The sequence below is a fragment of the Anolis sagrei genome, chromosome 2 (assembly GCF_037176765.1).
Source record: "Anolis sagrei isolate rAnoSag1 chromosome 2, rAnoSag1.mat, whole genome shotgun sequence".
Taxonomy (NCBI): domain Eukaryota; kingdom Metazoa; phylum Chordata; class Lepidosauria; order Squamata; family Dactyloidae; genus Anolis; species Anolis sagrei.
Genome location: NC_090022.1, coordinates 6,841,161 through 6,862,400, shown reverse-complemented (window position 1 = coordinate 6,862,400; position 21,240 = coordinate 6,841,161). Strand labels below are relative to the sequence as shown.

The 21,240-nt window shown below is 46.0% G+C and overlaps 2 protein-coding genes across 3 annotated transcripts in view; one reads left to right on the top strand and one right to left on the bottom strand.

Annotated features, from left to right (window-relative positions):
- LOC137096285 (zinc finger protein ZFP2-like) overlaps positions 1–4,182 on the top strand; it is a 29,084-nt gene extending 24,902 nt beyond the window's left edge. For both annotated transcript variants that reach the window (XM_067465352.1, XM_067465353.1), the window contains exon 3: positions 1,296–4,182. In XM_067465352.1, the coding sequence (XP_067321453.1) occupies positions 1,296–2,623 (1,328 nt within the window). In that variant the 3' untranslated portion in view covers positions 2,624–4,182. The remainder of the gene's footprint in view (positions 1–1,295) is intronic.
- Positions 4,183–6,403: 2,221 nt separating this feature from the next.
- LOC132765320 (zinc finger protein 202-like) lies at positions 6,404–20,667 on the bottom strand. Its single transcript, XM_060759609.2, has 6 exons — positions 20,563–20,667; positions 17,740–18,153; positions 16,542–16,653; positions 11,639–11,724; positions 11,331–11,451; positions 6,404–10,125 (listed from the first exon to the last, which is right to left on the bottom strand). The coding sequence occupies exons 2-6, from the start codon at positions 18,100–18,102 to the stop codon at positions 9,527–9,529; spliced, it is 1,281 nt and encodes a 426-aa protein (XP_060615592.2). The 5' UTR covers positions 18,103–18,153; positions 20,563–20,667; the 3' UTR covers positions 6,404–9,526.
- Positions 20,668–21,240: the final 573 nt, after the last annotated feature.

The following is a 21,240-nucleotide window of genomic DNA, read 5'->3' as shown; positions in this document are numbered from 1 at the left end:
TCATTAAGAGCCACATCTAGTGTTTTAGTGTGGTGAGATGTGTTCCACACTGGGCATGCATACTGAGCAGCAGAGAAGCACAGCGCAAGGGCAGATGTCTTCACTGTATCTGGTTGTGATCCCCAGGTTGTGCCAGTCAGCTTTTGTCTGATATTGTTTCTAGCACCCAATTTTTGCTTGAAGTTCAGGCAGTGCTTTTTTTGGGGGTCAGAGCACGGTCCAGAATGACTCCCAGGTATTTGGGTGCGCTGCAATGCTCCAGTGGGATTCCTTCCCAGGTAATCCTCAGAGCTCGGGATGCTTGTCTGTTCTTAAGGTGGAAATCACATGTCTGTGATTAGATGGATTAGGGATCAGCTGGTTTTCCCTGTAGTAGGCAGTAAGAGCACCTAGAGCTTCGGAGAGCTTCTGTTCAACCATCTCAAAGCCCCCTGCTTGAGTGGTAATGGCACAATCATCAGCATAGACGAAGCTCTCTGTCCCTTCTGGCAGTGGCTGGTCATTTGTGTAGATGTCCCAGAAGCTCTTTAGTAGAGATTTAAGATTGTCTGCACATTGCACTTACCCTATTTTCACCTGTCATACTCAGCACTTTTTAATCTGTGTACCCATTACATTTGGCCCGGCACTAGTTTTATCGTGTTATGGTGTATTGTCTTAACGTTTTGCTTAACGTTTTGATTTGCATGAAATGTTATGTGTATTGTTATGCTGTTGTTTTTATTGAGGCCTTGGCCTTTGTAAGCCGCATCGAGTCCTGCGGGAGATGTTAGATAATAATAATAATAATAATAATAATAATAATAATAATAATGTTGAACATGGATGGAGCAAGCACGCTCCCCTGAGGCAGGCCGTTCTTCTGTTTCCGCCTTCTGCTTCTCTGGCCCTGGAACTCAACAAAGAAGCTCCTGTTTTGTAGCAGGCTTCCTATGAGACGGGTGAGGTGGTAGACCTTTGTGATATTATACATTTTTCTCAGGAGGAGGCGGTGGTTTACGGTATCATAAGCCGCTGACAGGTCTATGAAGACAGCTCTTGTGATCTGCTGCCTTTCAAAGCCATCTTCTATTTGCTGAGTCAGGTTCAGTACTTGCGATGTGCAGCTTTTGCCTTTCCTGAAACCAGCTTGCTGTGGAATTTTTGTAATTAAAAATACCTAGTTAATTTTTAATATTTCTGACAGAAGTAGTGTTGAACAGCAGTAATTCTGCATGGTTTAGGAAGGGGGCTGAAGTCAGAGGGACTGTTGTAACCTTTCACCGTTGAAATATTTGTTTTTCTTTCTGTTCCAGGCAAAGATGGGAGTGAAAGTGAGAAGGAGGAGACAACGCCTGATACACAGGTTGACAACGCTCAGCATCGACACGAGGAGGGGAACACAGAGGAGAGGAAAGGTGCAGGGATGAGAGAGCAAGCAGAGAAAAATGAGCTTTCGCCATCAATCCTTTCCCAGTCAGATGAAGGGAAAGCGCAGGGATGCGCGGAGTGTGAAAATACCTACTGCATGAATGCGCAGGAATCTCAAATAATTTTCACAGTAGAGAAGCTATATCAGTGTTTAGGGTGTGGAAAGCAGTTCAATTCCCACAGTTGTGTGGTTTCGCACAAAAATAGCCACAAAGGGGAGCAACCATACAAATGCCGGGAGTGTGGCCAGAGTTTCCGCCTGAAAGATGAACTCCTGTCACATCAAGGAACACATCCCGGGGAGAACCCGTACAAATGCTGTGAGTGTGGAAAGGGTTTTCCTGGGAGTACGGAGCTTATTCGACACGAAATACATCACGGGTGTGAGAAATTTTACAAATGTTTGGAATGCGGAAAGCACTTCCGTTCTGCCGGTCTCCATAACTCTCATGGAAAAACCCACGCGGAGAAACAATCAGGCCTAGGTTCGGAGTGTGGTGAGAGCGTCTATACAAGCCATGAATTGACCCACACGGAGGAAAAGCCACATATGTGCCCTGAGTGTGGGGAAAGCTTCAGTGAGAGAGCGCGCCTGGATAGGCATAAAATAATCCACACAGGAGAGGAACCGTATACATGCCTCGATTGTGGAAAGACCTTCAGTGAGAGTGCAAGCCTTAAAGTGCACAGAAGAACCCACACAAGAAAAAAAATACATAAATGCGTGGAGTGTGGGAAGAGCTTCAGTGGGAGAGGAAACCTTGATGCGCATACGAGAATCCACACGGGAGAGAGACCATTCAAATGCGTGGAGTGTGGGAAGAGCTTCCGTCAGAAAGGCAAATTTAACGTGCACAAAAGAACTCACACGGGAGAAAAACCGTACAAATGCTTCGAGTGTGGGAAGAGCTTCCATGCGAAGGAATACCTTACTAGGCATAGTAGAACCTACACAGGAGAAAATCCGCATAAATGCCTGTTGTGCGGAAATATCTTTTGCCAGAAAGCAGACCTTTTGTCCCACCAAAGAACCCACATGACGCAACAAACCGGCTTCCAGACACCATATGTAATGTTGCTTCCAGACACCATATGTAGTTTTGGAGTAAAGAAAGATACCTTAAATACACAATTTCCGTTTCAAAGTCAGCCCTCAAACCCTGGGTACACTTATTCATTGAGCAATGGAAGTACTGTACTTCAACTCTTATGAAGAAAGGAATCGTTCCCCTTCTTTGACTAGATGGGTGAAAGGCATGAGACTGGTCCATCTTGGAAGGACCTCAAAGAAGCATCAAACCCTTCTTTCTTTGCCAAGGAACTGCTTGTGGATTTTTAATTTATTATATGTATTTGTCAAAAGAATTTCAATGTGCAGATTTGACAAATATGAATTTTATATGATGTGTGGGAATGAATGGAAGAATGTATGAATGGAGTTAATAATTTTGGAGACACCAGTATAATATTAAGGACTGTAACGACTAACTACCTGCTTGCTGGACTTGCTAATGAGAAGCTGTGATAAGAATTGGGACAGTGAAAACAGAAACGTTTGCAGCATTCCTTATGTTAAGAAGGAAGTCAACATAAGATCAACACCAATCAAGATCAACATCTGGCTAGGAAACTGAGATGGAGCCAGGATGGAAGACGTCTATCATTAATTTCCAACTTTGGGACTACATCAGCAGAATATTCCTATAAAAGACTCAGTCTAGTAATGCTCAAAGTGTGGCAGACCTGAGGAGTCTGGTTCACCCGCCATGCTCTGCTCCATGGGAAGGAGAGAGATGGTGTACTCGGAGAGTGGCAGATCTGCATGGGAGTAGTCGGGTCACTTTGGGGCTTCTTTCTCAAGGGAAGAGGAAGAAGTGCGCTTTTGGAGTCTTGGAGTTAGAATCATAGAATCAAAGAGTTGGAAGAGACCTCATGGGCCATCCAGTCCAACCCCATTCTGCCAAGAAGCAGGAATATTGCATTCAAATCACCCCTGACAAATGGCCATCCAGCCTCTGCTTAAAAGCTTCCAAAGAAGGAGCCTCCACCACACTCCGGGGCAGAGAGTTCCACTGCTGAACGGCTCTCACAGTCAGGAAGTTCTTCCTAATGTTCAGATGGAATCTCCTCTCTTGTAGTTTGAAGCCATTGTTCCGCGTCCTAGTCTCCAGGGAAGGAGAAAACAAGCTTGCTCCCTCCTCCCTGTGGCTTCCTCTCACATATTTATACATTGCTATCATATCTCCTCTCAGCCTTCTCTTCTTCAGGCTAAACATGCCCAGTTCCCTAAGCCGCTCCTCATAGGGCTTGTTCTCCAGACCCTTGATCATTTTAGTCGCCCTTCTCTGGACACATTCCAGCTTGTCAGAGTTTGTGCAGGGAGTCAGGTTCTGCTGTATGGAAAACAGATGCCTGGCCCTTGGCATTGTTCTTAGGGAAAGAAGTTTTGGCATTATGGGAGTTAAGGAACTATGCATTGGCAGGCTGCAGGAAAGCAAGGTCTGGCCTAACAGTTACTTCTCCAAGGAGGGAGAAAAGGTTATGGTAATATTTGGATGCATGTGGATGAATGTGTGTGCATGTGGTGTGAATGTTGAGTGAAAAGGTAATTCCCCTTTGTTTGTTTGTTAACCAATGTAATTGTAAATCCAATGTAGTTGCATAGAATCTGTATGTCTGTATGTCCAATGTCATTCTTTGTCTAAACGTTTTCTGAAATCTGATATACCTCCTCACACTGGAAATTGCAATAAAAAGAACCTATGCTTCAAAGTCATTGAAAAGTCATTCATGACATAATTGATAAATTGGGGAGAAAGGGAAAAAAGGGAGAGGGGGAATAAGTAATAATAATAATAATAATAATAATAATAGTATTAAGGGGTCGCAGCATTAGGAAGGTTGAGAAACACTGTATTAAGGGAACGTGCAAGGACATATCTGGTGTTATTATTGTCGGAACATCTAGCTCAGGCATGGGCAAACTTCGGTCCTCCAGGTGTTTTGGACTTCAACTCCCACAATTCCTGTAGCTATTTGTATCCATATGATACCATTCTTAATATGTTTATTATTATGTATCTACCTCACGTTGTTCTTTGTTTAGGACTCAAGGCAGCTTACGAACAGCAAAAAGAGACATCGCTAAAAATCACACCAAATACAAAAGTTACAAATATAATTAGAACGAAAATATGGTATGGTCCATGGCCTCACCATTACTACACCGTTGCCTTGAAACCACACAGCAATGAGAGCGACTAGTCTCGCGAAACCCTCTTATATTGCCGAGGCAATGGGGATGTCAGGAGGGGAAAGATTGCTATGACCACATCAACTCTAGATGATTAAATATGGTTTTCTGTGAGTGACCAGATGGCGACTACTGAATGACATATGTTCTGTATCAGAAACTAGAGCTGATGTGGTCTATCCAATGCAATGTTCTGTATCAGAAACTAGAGCTGACATGGTCTATCCAGTGCAATATTCTGTATCAGAAACTAGAGCTGACGTGGTCTATCCAATGCAATGTTCTGTATCAGAAACTAGACCTGATGTGGTCTATTCAGTGCAATGTTCTGTTTCAGAGACTAAAGCTGATGTGGTCTATCCAATGCAATGTTCTGTATCAGAAACTAGAGCTGATGTGGTCCATCCAATGCAATGTTCTGTACCAGAAACTAGAGCTGACGTGGTCTATCCAGTGCAATGTTCTGTATCAGAAACTAGAGCTGAATTGGTCTATCCAGTGCAATGTTCTGTATCAGAAACTAGAGCTGATGTGGTCTATCCAGTGCAATGTTCTGTATCAGAGACTAGAGCTGACGTGGTCTATCCAGTGCAATGTTCTGTATCAGAGACTAGAGCTGACGTGGTCTATCCAGTGCAATGTTCTGTATCAGAGACTAGAGCTGACGTGGTCTATCCAGTGCAATGTTCTGTATCAGAAACTAGACCTGATGTGGTCTATTCAGTGCAATGTTCTGTTTCAGAGACTAAAGCTGATGTGGTCTATCCAATGCAATGTTCTGTATCAGAAACTAGAGCTGATGTGGTCCATCCAATGCAATGTTCTGTACCAGAAACTAGAGCTGACGTGGTCTATCCAGTGCAATGTTCTGTATCAGAAACTAGAGCTGAATTGGTCTATCCAGTGCAATGTTCTGTATCAGAAACTAGAGCTGATGTGGTCTATCCAGTGCAATGTTCTGTATCAGAGACTAGAGCTGACGTGGTCTATCCAGTGCAATGTTCTGTATCAGAGACTAGAGCTGACGTGGTCTATCCAGTGCAATGTTCTGTATCAGAGACTAGAGCTGACGTGGTCTATCCAGTGCAATGTTCTGTATCAGAAACTAGAGCTGATGTGGTCTATCCAGTGCAATGTTCTGTATCAGAAACAAGAGCTGACGTGGTCTATCCAGTGCAATGTTCTGTATCAGAAACTAGAGCTGATGTGGTCTATCCAATGCAATGTTCTGTATCAGAAACTAGAGCTGACGTGGTCTATCCAGTGCAATGTTCTGTATCAGAAACTAGAGCTGATATGGTCTATCCAGTGCAATGTTCTGTATTAGTAACTAGAGCTGACGTGGTCTATCCAGTGCAATGTTCTGTTTCAGAAACTAGAGCTGATGTGGTCTATCTAGTGCAATTTTCTGAATCAACACCCCAAATAGCCAAACCAAATCTAAAGTTTATGATGGTCTGGAGTTCTTTGGGGGAGGCCCTGCTCTCGATCCCACCACCCTCGCAAGCACGATTGGCAGGGACCAGAGACAGGACCTATTCGGTGGTGGCCCCCCATGGAATTCACTCCCCGGTGAAATCAGGGCGACTCCTTCTCTCTTCTCCTTCAGGAAGAAACTCAAGTCTTGGCTTTGGGACCAAGCATTTGGGCAGCTAGCTGAGCAACAACTGTAATGACTCGTAAGAATTGTCAATTAAGAGACCTTGGTGGAACTCTGGACTAGGATTTGGATATGCGAACTCAGACTTGGTTGTGTTTTATTTATAAATTTGTCCAACAAAATGTTTAAGCATACATTCTTCTCTCTTTTTACAGTATCTTAGACAAAAGAGTAGGTCATATATACAATCTAACAGTAAATAAACATCAAAAACATCTTTAATCATATTTCTTATCATTATTTTTAAATTTCCATTACAACTTACGCTACATAGAACTCTGTCACACAGCTTTTATCCACTTATACATATTGTATTTCTTTATAATTATTATTATTATACCGTTTCCCCCCCTCTTCCCCTTCGTTTGTGCCCCCTTCACCAGGACCAACATGTTTAACCACTCCAAAATATCACTGTTTCTCTTGCTGGCTTATACCCCTTTCCCTCATTAAGCGTGTGTGTTTCCTCCACCACAGGCACCCCAGTGTTCCTTACTCTCAATTGGCACCATGAACATGTCCAAGAGCTCTGCTAATGTCCTCCACCAACACCACACTGCCCACCACCCAGGGAAAGGCTTTCATACAGGGACAATTCCATCCTAGATTGTATGTGTTTCCTCCACCATAGGCATCCCAGTGTTCCTTACTCTCCATTGGTGCCATTATCATGTCCAAGAGCTCTGCTAATGTCCTCCACAAGCACCGCACTGCCCACCACCCAGGGAAAGGCTTTCATACAGGGACAATTCCCTCCTAGATTGTATGTGTTTCCTCCACCATAGGCATCCCAGTGTTCCTTACTCTCCATTGGTGCCATTATCATGTCCAAGAGCTCTGCTAATGTCCTCCACCAACACCACACTGCCCACCACCCAGGGAAAGGCTTTCATACAGGGACAATTCCCTCCTAGATTGTATGTGTTTCCTCCACCATAGGCATCCCAGTGTTCCTTACTCTCCATTGGTGCCATTATCATGTCCAAGAGCTCTGCTAATGTCCTCCACAAGCACCGCACTGCCCACCACCCAGGGAAAGGCTTTCATACAGGGACAATTCCCTCCTAGATTGTATGTGTTTCCTCCACCATAGGCATCCCAGTGTTCCTTACTCTCCATTGGTGCCATTATCATGTCCAAGAGCTCTGCTAATGTCCTCCACCAACACCACACTGCCCACCACCCAGGGAAAGGCTTTCATACAGGGACAATTCCCTCCTAGATTGTATGTGTTTCCTCCACCATAGGCATCCCAGTGTTCCTTACTCTCTATTGGTACCATTATCATGTTCAAGATGCTAATGTCCTCCACCAACACCACATTGCCCACCACCCAGGGAAAGGCTTTCATACGGGGACAATTCCCTCCTAGATTGTATGTGTTTCCTCCACCATAGGCATCCCAGTGTTCCTTACTCTCTATTGGTACCATTATCATGTTCAAGATGCTAATGTCCTCCACCAACACCACATTGCCCACCACCCAGGGAAAGGCTTTCATACGGGGACAATTCCATCCTAGATTGTATGTGTTTCCTCCACCATAGGCATCCCAGTGTTCCTCACTCTCCATTGGTACCATTATCATGTCCAAGAGCTCTGCTAATGTCCTCCACAAGCACCGCACTGCCCACCACCCAGGGAAAGGCTTTCATACGGGGACAATTCCATCCTAGATTGTATGTGTTTCCTCCACCATAGGCATCCCAGTGTTCCTTACTCTCCATTGGTACCATTATCATGTCCAAGAGCTCTGCTAATGTCCTCCACAAGCACCGCACTGCCCACCACTCAAGGAATGCTTCCATATGGGAACAATTCCATCCTAGATTGTGTGTTTCCTCCACCACAGGCCTCCCAGTGTTCCTGACTCTCTCCATTGGTGTGGAATTTGCATAACCCCCGCCCACTGCTTCTCCCTTAACCTTTTCCTATTCTTTTCTGTGGCACACACAAAACAGATGAAATGATCAGCAACTAAACATACTACTCAACAGGTTTGGGGAGAATTCAGCATGGTTGTAGGTCCTGGGATGAATAGTTCACCTGCAATCTAAGAACATACTCAATATATTTTCCCCATATTTTCCAAAAGTCAAAGGTTTTTGAGTTCTGTTAATCCCACAGGCGAACATTACATTTATATAGATTACATGACCACCACATATGAAGGTATGTCCCTATTTCCTGACAACCTCTCCAGCACTAATTTGAGTATTTTTTTTATCAATCTGATTTAATCTAATGGGAGTTAAATACCACCTCCATATCATTTTGTAGTAATTTTCCTAATTTTTAGTATTCTCATATTCTTGATTATTCATTTTTTCCCCAAGTCTGTTTCCTATACTTCCTTTAAATAATCTTGTTGAATTTTTTTTGAAGTGCTCTGAACATCTCCGCTTGTTTGTTTGTTTGAATGAGAAGTGAGGCCTGTCCTATTCCTGAAACTCTTTCCACAACCCAACTACCGGAACTTCTCCTCCCACATGCGTTGGGGAGCAGAGGAGGAGATTCCATCTGAACATGAGGAAGAACTTCCTGACTATGAGAGCCATTCAGCAGTGGAACTCTCTGCCCTGGAGTGTGGTGGAGGCTCCTTCTTTGGAAGGTTTTAAACAGAGGCTGGATGGCCATCTGTCAGGGGTTATTTGAATGCAATATTCCTGCTTCTTGGCAGGGGGGTGGACTGGATGGCCCAGAAGGACTCTTCCAACTCTTTGATTCTATGATTCTAGGCGGCCCTAGGTAATTTTCGACGGTAAGCAAACAGTATTTTGGCGCCCCCCCACCCCAACCAATCACTGTTCGTCGTGGGAGTTCTGTGTGCCATATTTGGTTCCATTCCATCACTGGTGGAGTTCAGAATGCTCTTTGATTGTAGGAGAACTATAAATCCCAGCAACTACAATTCCCAAATGTCAAGGTCTATTTTCCCCAAACTCCACCAGTGTTCACATTTGGGCATATTGAATATCCGTGCCAAGTTTGGTCGTGGGAGCTCTGTGTGCCATATTTGGTTCCATTCCATCATTGGTGGAGTTCAGAATGCTCTTTGATTGTAGGAGAACTATACATCCCAGTAACTACAACTCGCATATGTCAAGGTCTATTTTCCCCCAAGAGCGCCCCTTGGCAAAATCAACTCTACCGCAAATGCTTACTTTGCTTAATGGTTGAGCCGCCCCTGTCGGAGCCTTTTTTCAACACTGGAAACAGATCGAGAGATCCTCCCCGGTGTGGGTCAACTGGTGGCAAAGGAGGCCCCTCTTCTGCTTGAACCTCTTCCCGCAAGCCACGCACCGGTAGGGCTTCTCCCCCGTGTGGGTGTCCAAGTGCCGCTTGAGTACGGTCTTCTTGCAGAACCCCTTCCCGCATTTCGGGCACTTGAAGGGCTTCTCCCCCGTGTGGGTCTTTGCGTGCTTCCTCAAGTACGACTCCCACTTGTAGCACTTCCCACAATGCAAGCACTTCAAGGGCTTCTCGTTCGAGTGAGTTACTTCATAGGTAGCGTTTTTGTACCCCTCGCCCGGGAAAGGTTTCTCGACGACGTGAGTCCTCTGGTGAAGACTGAGGCTCGTTCGGGAACCGAAGCCGATCCCGCAGACACTCCTCTCGTTCCCTTTCTGTGTTACTTCTTGGAAGGACGATTCGCGTATATTGTCCGTTGGCAAAACAGGGGATGGGCTCCTCCTCTCCTCCTTTATGTCATGTTTTGTTTCACCCTCTTCCATGTGTTCGTGTTGAGTGTTTTCACTCTCCCTTTTCACTTCTCCCTTCTCACTCTCTTCCCCATCAGCCCCTATAAGAGAAAAAAAAAAGTCTTTAGCACTCAAGAGAGAAAATGCTGTTGGAAAGAACAACCTTCTACAAGCTCAACAATGGCTTCAAACTACAAGAGAGGAGATTCCATCTGAACATGAGGAAGAACTTCCTGACTGTGAGAGCCATTCAGCAGTGGAACTCTCTGCTCCGGAGTGTGGTGGAGGCTCCTTCTTTGGAAGCTTTGAAACAGAGGCTGGATGGCCATCTGTCAGGGGTGATTTGAATGCAGTATTCCTGCTTCTTGGCAGGGGGTTGGACTGGATGGCCCATGAGATCTCTTCCAACTCTTCGATTCTATGATTCTATGATTCTAAGCCTCCTGGGGGACATGAGAGAAACCTCCTCGCAGGATTGCAAGACATCCGGGCGTAATATCACAAAGGACTACCACCTCACCCGCCTCATAGGAAACCTGCTACAAAACAGGAGCTTTTTTGTTGAGTTCCAGGGCCAGAAAAGCAGATGGCGGAAACAGAAGAACGGCCTGCCTCAGGGGAGCGTGCTTGCTCCATCCATGTTCAACATCTACACAAATGACCAGCCACTGCCAGAAGGGACAGAAAGCTTCATCTATGCTGATGATCGTGCCATTACTGCTCAAGCAGGGAGCTTTGAGATGGTAGAACAGAAGCTTTCCGAAGCTCTAGGTGCTCTCACTGGAAGGGTTTGGTGGGCATTGACCTTGAGTTTTGGACTTGTAGTTCACCTACATCCAGAGAGCACTGTGGACTCAAAACAATGATAGATCTGGACCAATTGGGCTGAACTTCCCACACAGAACTCCCATGATTAACAAAATACTGTGTTTTCTGATGGTCTTTGGTGACCCTTCTGATACCCCCTCGTGCTCCCCCAGGGGTCCCGACCCCCAGGTTGAGAAACACTGATTTAAAAGGACTGTTTATTCCCTCTGTCCTGTCAGAATTCAGAAAGACTGCTGTATATATTGTTGCTCTGTTTGACCTTTTGAACTGAAGTAAAGTTACTGTTAATTTGTTACACAAAGTCTGAGCGACACATTATTATACTGCAGGGTATATCTTGGTTCAGAAACTGTGGTAAAGCTTCCACTTATTTACATTTACAATCCACAACACAGCTTACTAAGGAAGAGCTCCAAAGCGACTCCTCCGCACTTGTAATCTGGTCTCCAATCAACCCCAAGAAAAAAAGGAGCCTCACCCAAAGCGGAAAAAATCCTCAAATTATCTTCCATGACTTCGCTGTAGAGGTCCCTTTGGTCTGGACCCAACAAGGCCCACTCCTCTGTGGAGAAATCCACCACCACCTCCCTGAAGGTCATCTGAAAGAAGACATGTCACACCTGAGTGAGAAGGGACGGCCGCAAGCAGAAAAGAAGAAACGTCGTACAGTTTTGACACAACAGACCTGTTAGAAGGGCAACTTTGAAGGAAGAAACTTAGAATTTATGTAGGGTGAGAGACACCTAACATGTTCTTTGGCCTCGGAAGGGCTCTTCATCCCCATACCTGGTCCAGGTGAGCAGAAGGTGTCCTGGGAGCATCCTGATGGGGAGACGTCGTTGTACACAGAGGTTCTGCCTTTATTCCATCTTCTGTGAGTCAAAGAAAAAAGGACCAGTTTTCTCTGTTTCCCATCCACATGCTGACACAACGGCAATGCACTCTACCTGGGGTTGCCCTTGAAGATGGCTCCAACACTGCCACTTGTACAAAATGTACCAGCTAGACTCTCAACAAAGGATTCCCCCAGGCACTAACAAGCCACACCTAAAAACTGTCAGGCCATTATATGCTAATCAAGGTGGCCAACTGAAACATTCACACTTACCTCCAACAGACAAGAGTTCTTTCTCCCACCCTGGACATTATTCCACAGATATATAAACTTCATTTTCCTAGTTTCCAAAAGACCTCAAATCCTGAGGATGCCTGCCCTAGATGCAGGCAAAACGTTAGGAGAGAACGCTTCTAGAACATGGCCATACTGCCCGAAAAAACTACAACAATACCAGCTAGACTGCTCACTGGAATCCCATTTGGATATTTTATGGCAGAGGTGTCAAACTCACATTCACCTAGGCCCACATCAGCCTTATGGTTGCCTTCAAAGGACTATTGAAATCAATGGACAGAGGATCTTGGAATCTGGGTTGTTGTAGGTTTTTCTGGGCTATATGGCCATGTTCTAGAGGCATTTTCTCCTGACGTTTCGCCTGCATCTATGGCAAGCATCCTCAGAGGTAGTGAGGTCTGTTGGAAGTAGGAAAATGGGTTTATATATCTGTGGAATGACCAGGGTGGGACAAAGGACTCTTGTCTGCTGGAGCTAGGTGTGAATGTTTCAACTGACCACCTTGATTAGCATTTGATGGCCTGAAAGTGCCTGGAGCAATCTTTTGTTGAGAGGTGATTAGATGACCTTGAATGTTTCCGGTCTGTTGTTGTGCTGTTGTAATTTTAGAGTTTTTTAGTACCGGTAGCCAGATTTTCAACTGACCACCTTGATTAGCATGTAATGGCTTGGAAGTGCCTGGAGGGAATCTTTTGTTGAGAGTGATTTGATGTGCCTGATTGTTTTCTCTCTGTTGTTTTGCTGCTGTAATTTTTGAGTTTTTTTAATACTGGTAGCCAGATTTTGTTCATTTTCATGGTTTCTTCCTTTTTGTTGAAATTGTCCACATGCTTGTGGATTTCAATGGCTTCTCTGTGTACTCTGACATGGTGGTTGTGAGAGTGGTCCAGCATTTCTGTGTTCTCAAATAATATGCTGTGATCTTGGAGTCCTCGTGGACAACAAGTTAAACATGAGCCAACAATGTGATGCTGCAGCTAAAAAAGCCAACGGGAATTTGGCGTGCATCAATAGGAGTCTTGTGTCTAGATCCAGGGAAGTCATGTTCCTCCTCTATTCTGCCTTGGTTAGACCACACCTGGGATCACACTGTTTCCAATTCTGGGCACCACAATTGAAGGGAGATATTGACAAGCTGGAATGTGTCCAGAGGAGGGCGACTCAAATGATTAGGGATCTGGAGAACAAGCCCTATGAGGAGCGGCTTACAGAGCTGGGTATGTTTAGCCTGAAAAAGAGAATGCTGAAAGGAGACATGGTGAGGGCCATGAATACATATGTGAAGGGAAGTCCTAGGGAGGAGGGAGCAAGCTTGTTTTCTGCTGCCCTGGAGACTAGGATGCAAAACAATGGCTTCAAACTACAAGAAAAGAGATTCCATCTAAACTGTTTGCAATTTATAATGTAGATTTCAAAGTATGTATGTATGTATATATGTTTAAAATGCAGTAGCTATGTGCTGGGTGTAATGTATTCCTGTGTGGAAAGAGTTAACTGAACCATGGAGGGAACGGCATTCCTAGAGAGGTCATAAATCAAGTGTATAGAACAAATGGACTTAATGTCGTAAGTCATACGTCACTTTGGAATGCAAGAGGTGTGGACTACTACTGATAGCAGTTAGTAAAGAAGCAAGTTTATGATGTGCTGAGTGTTAAGTAGTTTCTAATGTATATATAGCTGTAAAATAAAGTAGTTTATAGCCTAAGACAGCTGTGATTGATCTATTTCTGCCTTGCTGTGCTGCCGATGCGACTGACATGAACATTAGGAAAAACCTCCTGACTGTGAGAGCTGTTCAGCAGTGGAACTTTCTGCCCCAAAGTGTGGTGGAGGCTCCTTCTTTGGAGGCTTTTAAACAGAGTCTGGATGGCCATCTGTCGGGGGTGCCTCGAATGCGATTTTCCTGCTTCTTGGCAGAATGGAGTTGGACTGGATGGCCCATGAGGTCTCTTCCAACTCTATGATTCTCCTGATCCACTTTATAATAGCTAAAGAAAAGGCTGGGCTCTAATTCTTAACCATTTCCAGCTTCTTGTTCAACACACTGATCCCCAAATCACCAAATAATGTATTTATTTATTTATTTATTTATTTACTATTCTTGTATACCGCTGTATCTCAAGCCCGAGGGCGACTCACAGCGGTTTCCAAACAGCAAAGACAATAAAAACAGCAATAATCAATATACAAAACAGTTAAATTCCACAGTTCCATTAATAGCTAATAAACAATCATCAATACACAGTTATCACAAATCCCATCCCCCCGATCGCCTCATCATCCAAACGTGATCCAAATTCGTCGTCCATTGTTCCGTTCCTATGTTCAAATTACCACAATTGCACTGAATTACTCAAACGCCTGCACAAATATCCAGGTCTTCAACTTTCTACGGAATGTCATGAGAGATGGTGCCAGCCTAACGTCTACAGGAAGGGCGTTCCACAGCCGAGGAGCCACCACCGAGAAGGCCCTATCTCTCGTCCCCACCAACCGTGCTTGAGAGGCTGGCGGGATCGAGAGCAGGGCCTCCCCGGACGATCTCAAAGTCCGGGTGGGTTCATAGGCCGAGATGCGGTCAGATAGGTATCTTGGGCCGGAACCGTTTAGGGCTTTATAGGCCAATACCAACACCTTGAATTGGGCCCGGTAGCAAATCGGCAGCCAGTGGAGCTGGTGCAACAGGGGGGTTGTGTGCTCCCTGCGCTCCGCTCCTGTTAGGATCATGGCTGCCGCGTGTTGCACTAGTTGCAGTTTCCGGGCCGTCTTCAAGGGCAGTCCCACGTAGAGAGCGTTGCAGTAGTCTAGGCGGGATGTGACAAGAGCGTGGACTACCGTGGCCAAGTCAGACTTCCCAAGGTATGGGCGCAGCTGGCGCACAAGCCTGAGCTGTGCAAATGCTCCCCTGGTCACCGTTGAGACCTGGGGCTCCAGGCTCAGCGACGAATCCAGGGTCACACCCAAGCTGCGAACCTGTGTCTTCAGAGGGAGTGCGACCCCATCCAACACAGGCTGTAACCCTATACCCTGTTCGGCCTTGCGACTGACCAGGAGTACCTCTGTCTTGTCTGGATTCAACTTCAATTTGTTCGCCCTCATCCAGACCGTCACAGCAGCCAGGCACCGGTTCAGGACCTGGACAGCCTCCTTAGTAGCAGGTGGAAAGGAGTGACAGAGTTGGACATCATCTGCGTACAGGTGACACCGTACCCCGAAACTCTGGATGATCTCACCCAGCGGCTTCATGTAGATGTTAAACAGCATGGGAGACAGAATAGAACCCTGAGGAACCCCACAAGACAATGGTTGTGGGGATGAACAGGTGTCCCCCAATAACACCTTCTGGGAGCGACCCTCCAGAAATGACCGGAGCCACTGCAAAACAGTACCTCCGAGACCCATTTCCGCAAGGCGCCCCAGAAGGATACCGTGGTCGACGGTATCGAAGGCCGCTGAGAGGTCCAGAAGCACCAACAGGGACACACTCCCCCTGTCGAGCTCCCGGCGCAGATCATCCACTAAGGCGACCAAGACTGTCTCAGTTCCATGTCCCGGTCTGAAACCAGACTGTGCCGGGTCTAGATAATCCGTGTCTCTCAAGAATACCTGGAGTTGTGAGGCCACCACGCTTTCCAGGACTTTGCCCAAAAAGGGGAGATTGGAAACCGGCCGAAAGTTGTCAAATTTAGTGGGGTCTAGTGATGGTTTCTTCAACAGCGGTTTTATTATAGCTTGCTTTAAGCTCGCTGGAATTTTGCCTTCCCGAAGGGAGGCATTAACCACCACCTCCACCCACTCAGCCAATCCCCCTCTGGCCTCCTTTAGAAGCCAGGATGGGCAGGGGTCTAGGATGGACGTGGTCGGCCTCATTCCTCCAAGTATCTTGTCCACATCCTCGGGCTTCACCAATTGAAATGAATCCATCAAAATAGGACAAGCAGGTGCTCTTGCTACATCCACAGAGACTGCATTTAACATGGTGTCCAGACCAGAACGGATCAAAGCGACTTTGTCTGCGAAGAACCGAGCAAAAGCTTCACAGCGAGAGGTCGAGTTGTCAGGGATCCCACCTTGGGTGGTGGGATTCAAAAGACCTCTGACAATTCGGAACAACTCAGCCAGACGGTTCTTTGCAGACGCAATAGTGGCCGCAAAGAAAGCCTTCTTTGCGGCTTTTATTGCCGCGGCATATGCCCTCAGAAAGGACACAAACCGTGTTCGATTTGGCTCGCTCGGGTCCGAACGCCACACACTCTCTAGTTCCCTCTTCCTTCGCTTCATCACTGCCAGCTCCTCGGTGAACCAAGGCGCTGGTTTAGCTCGGCTACTTGAGAGGGGACGTTCCGGAGCAATCGTGTCAATTGCCCTAGTCATCTCCCCATTCCAGAGAGCAACCAGGGCGTCGACAGGATCACCTACCGAGGCGGCGGGAAACTCCCCAAGAGCCGTCAGGAATCCATCCGGATCCATAAGCTGGGGATGCCTGCACAGATAATGATTGAAGAGCTGCAACCCACAGGAAGTCGAACAAAAAGCTGCCCCTTTGATCCTTACCCTCAAAGGGGGATGCTCTGCCCCACTCCACCTTGATCCTCTTTGGGTGCAGCCTTTGATGGGATTCAGAAGGGGACGCCTCTATTGTGGCCGCTTCTTCTTTAAACGAGGTCTTCAGGGGTAATAAAGAAAACATTACTATTATTATTATTACTATTATTATTATTGTTATTATTATTATAGACACAAAAAGATTAGTACACAGCAAACAAGGTCACTCTGTTAGCTGTTGTATTGGATCACACATCGGACACTTACCAAGTGTCGAAGCCTGTGTGATGTATCGGCAAATAATGTGTGCAGATCCGAGTAGGGTGGCCTTTTGCAGCTGACAGATGGTAATTTTGTAAGCACTGATTGTGTTTAAGTGCAGGCCAAGGTTTTTAAGCACTGCACCCAGTGTGCCGATCACCACTGGGACCCCCCAACTGGTTTGTGCCAGAGTCTTTGTAGTTCGTGTCCTTATATCGTGTCAGTTTTTCCAGTTGTTTCTCTTCAATCTTGCTGTCACCTGGGACTGCAACATTGACAATCCATACTTTGTTTTTTAACACAATCATGAGGTCAGGAGTCTTGTGCTCCAAAACTCTGTCAGTCTAAATCCGGAAGTCCCAGAAGAGTTTGACGCATTCATTTTCTGTAACTTTTTTTCAGGTTTGTGATCCCACCAGTTCATTGTTGCAGGCAGATAGTATTTGTGGCACAAGTTCCAATGACTCATCTGAGCAACGGTGTTGTGCCTCTGCTTGTAGTCTGTCTGTGCGATCTTCTTGCAGCAGCTGAGGATGGGATCTAGTGTTTCATCTGCTTCCTTGCAGAGTCTACATTTGAGATCTGTCACTGACTTTTCAATTCTGGCTTTGATGGCATTGGTTCTAATGGCTTGTTCTTGGGCTGCGTTGTTGTTGTTGTTATATCATAATAAGATAACCACCAAGTTAAGGCTCACCAGACTCCAAATCCAAGGCTTCTATAACACTGAGTGGTGGCAGTTAAAGTGGTATCAGACTTTATTGATTCTATGGTGCGGAGCACATGGAGACTTCAAGCTTGTGTCTTTGGGAAAACTTAGTCTCATGTGACAAACATGAAGACTTGAATCCATATCCTCTGTTCAATTGGATTAAGCTTCAAGTTTTGAAGAGCTTTCATTATCTATGAAAATAAACTTTGAAATGCCAAAGTGACATATTTTTACCTGTGTCTCCTTCTCTTTCTCCTCTTGATCCCGACTCAGGAGGAAGCCTTCAGCCAAGGCCACGGCCTGGGAACTGGTCTCTGGCCCACATCCCCTCACCCAGCGCTCCATCTCCGCAGGAAGGACGGCCAGGAACTGCTCCAGGATCACCAGGTCCAGCATCTCTGCCTTGGAGTGTCGCTCGGGCTTCAGCCACAGGCGGCAGAGAGAGTGGAGGCGGCTGCAAACCTCTCTGGGCCCCAAGGCCTCCTGGAAGAGGAAGCGCCGGAAGTGTCGGCCCTGAAGGTGTGGGCTGAAGGCCTTCTTATCCAGGGCATCCTTGCCCATTCTGATTGGGAACCCAACGCTTCTCCTGCCCCACATTTCATTGGGCTCTCTTCCTCCTTCTGGCAAAACGACTGGGCAGGCCAAGTCCTACAAGGACAAAACAAAATGTTCTGTGAAGTTTATACTGGCCTAAGACTCAATAGAGAGATGCACAAGAAGTGGAAAAGGAGAGAAATCACCAAAGAAGAATTCAAACTAATAACCAACTCCTGAAGGGAAAAGGTTTGCAAGGCTGAAGTGCAAAATGAGCTCAAACCAAGGATATTAGAAACAATAAAAAGGGCTTTGTTGCTTACGCTGGTAGAAAAAGGAAGAACAAGGAGGCGATAGAGCCTCTGCGAGGAGAAGATGAGGAAATGTTGACGGGAGAACTACTTAATGCCTTTTTTGCCTCAGTTTTCTCACAAAAAGAAAGTCGTCCTCAACCTCAGCAAGATGGATTGGACAAGGGATTAGGGGAAATCCAACCCCAAATTGGGAAACAAGTTGTCCAGGAATACCTGGCTGCTCTAAACGAGTTCAAATCTCCAGGGCCAGATCAACTACACCCAAGAGTATTGAAGGAACTAGTGGAAGTCATCTCAGAACCTCTGGCAATAATCTTTGAGAGTTCTTGAAGAACGGGAGAAGTCCCAGCAGATTGTAGGAGGGCAAATGTGGTCCCTATCTATCTTCAAGAAGGGAAAAAAAGGACGACCCAAACAATTATAGAATCCTAGAGTTGAAAGAGACCTCATGGGCCATCCAGTCCAACCCCATTTTGCCAAGAAGCAGAACAATCGTGTTCAAAGCACCCCTGACAGATGGCAATCCAGCCTCTGCTTCAAAGTCTCCAAAGAAGGAGCCTCCACCACACTCCGGGGCAGAGAGTTCCACTGCTGAACAGCTCTCACAGTCAGGAAGTTCTTCCTAATGTTCAGATTGAATCTCCTTTTTTGTAGTTTGAAGGGTGTTGCTGAGTCTATAACAACCCTGAAAGAAATGCAAAAAGGGGTGCTATTTCCTACAACTATGGGGCAATGCAAATCAAACTCCTGGGAGACAGAACAAATAATAATAATAATAATAATAATAATAATAAAATTTACTTAATACCCCACCACCATCTCCCCAATGGGGACTTGGGGTGGCTTGCATCAGGCCAAGTCCAACAGCATATTACAATAAAGTAAAACCAAAACACAATAACAACACAGTAAAGTACATACAAGAGAGAAAACGTGGAGGCCGTGACAGACTGTATTTCTAGGCACAAAGATGACTGCAGATGCAGACTGTGGCCAGGAAATCAGAAGACGTTTACTTCTTGGGAGGAGAGCAATGTCCTGTCTCGATAAAATAGTAAAGAGTAGAGACATCAGACTGGCAACAAAGATCCATTGCCTAGTCAAAGCCATGGTATTCCCTGTAGTCACCTACGGATGTGAGAGCTGGACCTTAGGGAAGGCTGAGCGAAGGAAGAGAGGCGCTTTTGAGCTGCGGTGCTGGAGGAAAGTGCTGAGAGTGCCTTGGACTGCGAGAAGATCCAACCAGTCCATCCTCCAGGAAAGAAAGCCCGACTGCTCATTGGAGGGAAGGATACTAGAGACAAAGTGGAAGTCCTTTGGCCACATCATGAGGAGACAGCAAAGCCTAGAGAATACAATGATGCTGGGGAAAGTGGAAGGCAAAAGGAAGAGGGGCTGACCAAGGGCAAGATGGATGGATGGCATCCTTGAAGTGACTGGACTGACCTTGAAGGAGCTGGGGGCGGTGACGGCTGACAGGGAGCTCTGGCGTGGGCTGGTCCATGAGGTCACGAAGAGTCGGAGACGACTGAACGAATGAACAACAACAGAATCCTAGAGTTGAAAGAGACCTCATGGGCCATCCAGTCCAACCCCATTTTGCCAAGAAGCAGAACAATCGTGTCCAAAGCACCCTTGACAGGTGGCCATCCAGCCTCTGCTTCAAAGTCTCCAAAGAAGGAGCCTCCACCACACTCTGGGGCGGAGAGTTCCGCTGCTGAACAGCTCTCACAGTCAGGAAGTTCTTCCTAATGTTCAGATTGAATCTCCTTTTTTGTAGTTTGAAGCCATTGTTATATTGTCTCCTCGTCTCCAGGGCTTGCTCCCTCCACCCTAGGACTTCCCCTCACATATTTATACATGGCCCTCATCCTGTCTTCCCTTAGCCTTCTCTTCTGCAGGCTAAACATGCCCAGTAAGTAAATAAATAAGTAAATAAGTAAGTAAATAAGTAAGTAAATAAGTAAGCAAGTAAATAGGTCAATAAATAAGTAAGTAAATAAGTAAGTAAATAAGTATGTAAATAAATAGTAAATAAATAAATACGTTAAGTAAGTAAATAAGTAAGTAAGTAAGTAAGTAAATAAGTAAGGAAGGAAGGAAGGAAGGAAGAAGGAAGGGATGGGAAGGGAATGCAGGGATGCATTGCACACAGGAAGCATGGCAGGGCACCTGGCCATTTCCCCTCCATCCACCCCCTTCCACTTACCTGCCTAGCCTCTCCTCTAACCCCAAAGGCTCCAAAGGAAGGGGATTCAGCAAAGGGACCTCTCCTTCTGGGAAGCAGGAAACAGCTCTCTTCCTAGCTGTCACTCTTGGCCTTTGTCCCGCCCCTTCCTTCCTGCCAGGCGCAGTAGTGCAGGGGCAGCTGTGTTAAGCCTGCTTCTTGGACTTCAACTCCCAGAATTCTTTGCTATTAGCCAAGCTGGCTGGAGCTTCTGGGAAATGAAGTCCAAAACCCCTGGAAGAGCAGTCAAAGCATTTAAAGGGATCTCAGGCTGTTGTATTTCCCAATGCCACTCTAGGCTTAATAGCTCTCTGCCTTTAACCCTGAAATGGATTGTGTGCAGCACAGGGACACATCTGGGACCCTTCTTCCCTGGTTTTGTGTCCCTAAACCAAGCTAAGGGGGTAGATTATTGCCCAGGGATGAACCCACCCTTGCCAGCAGACAAAGACATAAAAGCAAGCTCACCCACCTCCTCTCCCATCCTACTCTACAACAGTGTTAACTCAGCGGACTGAAAGCCAAAGCCAAGATTACAACATCTGTTATAGAACTCCAGTATGCTGATGACAACATCGCCTGTGTGCATTCAGAAGACCTTCAAGCCACTCTAAACATCTTTGGAAAACATACTATGCCTAGAACTGAGTTGTTTACAAA

What these genes read in the sequence shown, in the direction of transcription:
- LOC132765320 (XM_060759609.2), bottom strand. Translation starts at nt 18,102, where the DNA reads ATGTGGGGCAGGAGAAGCGTTGGGTTCCCAATCAGAATGGGCAAGGAT. An exon ending in AGAAAGAGAAGGAGACACAG is followed by an intron (nt 16,654 to 17,739) that starts GTAAAAATATGT and finishes TTACCCCTGAAG; the next exon opens with ACCTCGTTTAAAGAAGAAGC. An exon ending in CAGAGCATCCCCCTTTGAGG is followed by an intron (nt 11,725 to 16,541) that starts GTAAGGATCAAA and finishes TTTGACTCACAG; the next exon opens with AAGATGGAATAAAGGCAGAA.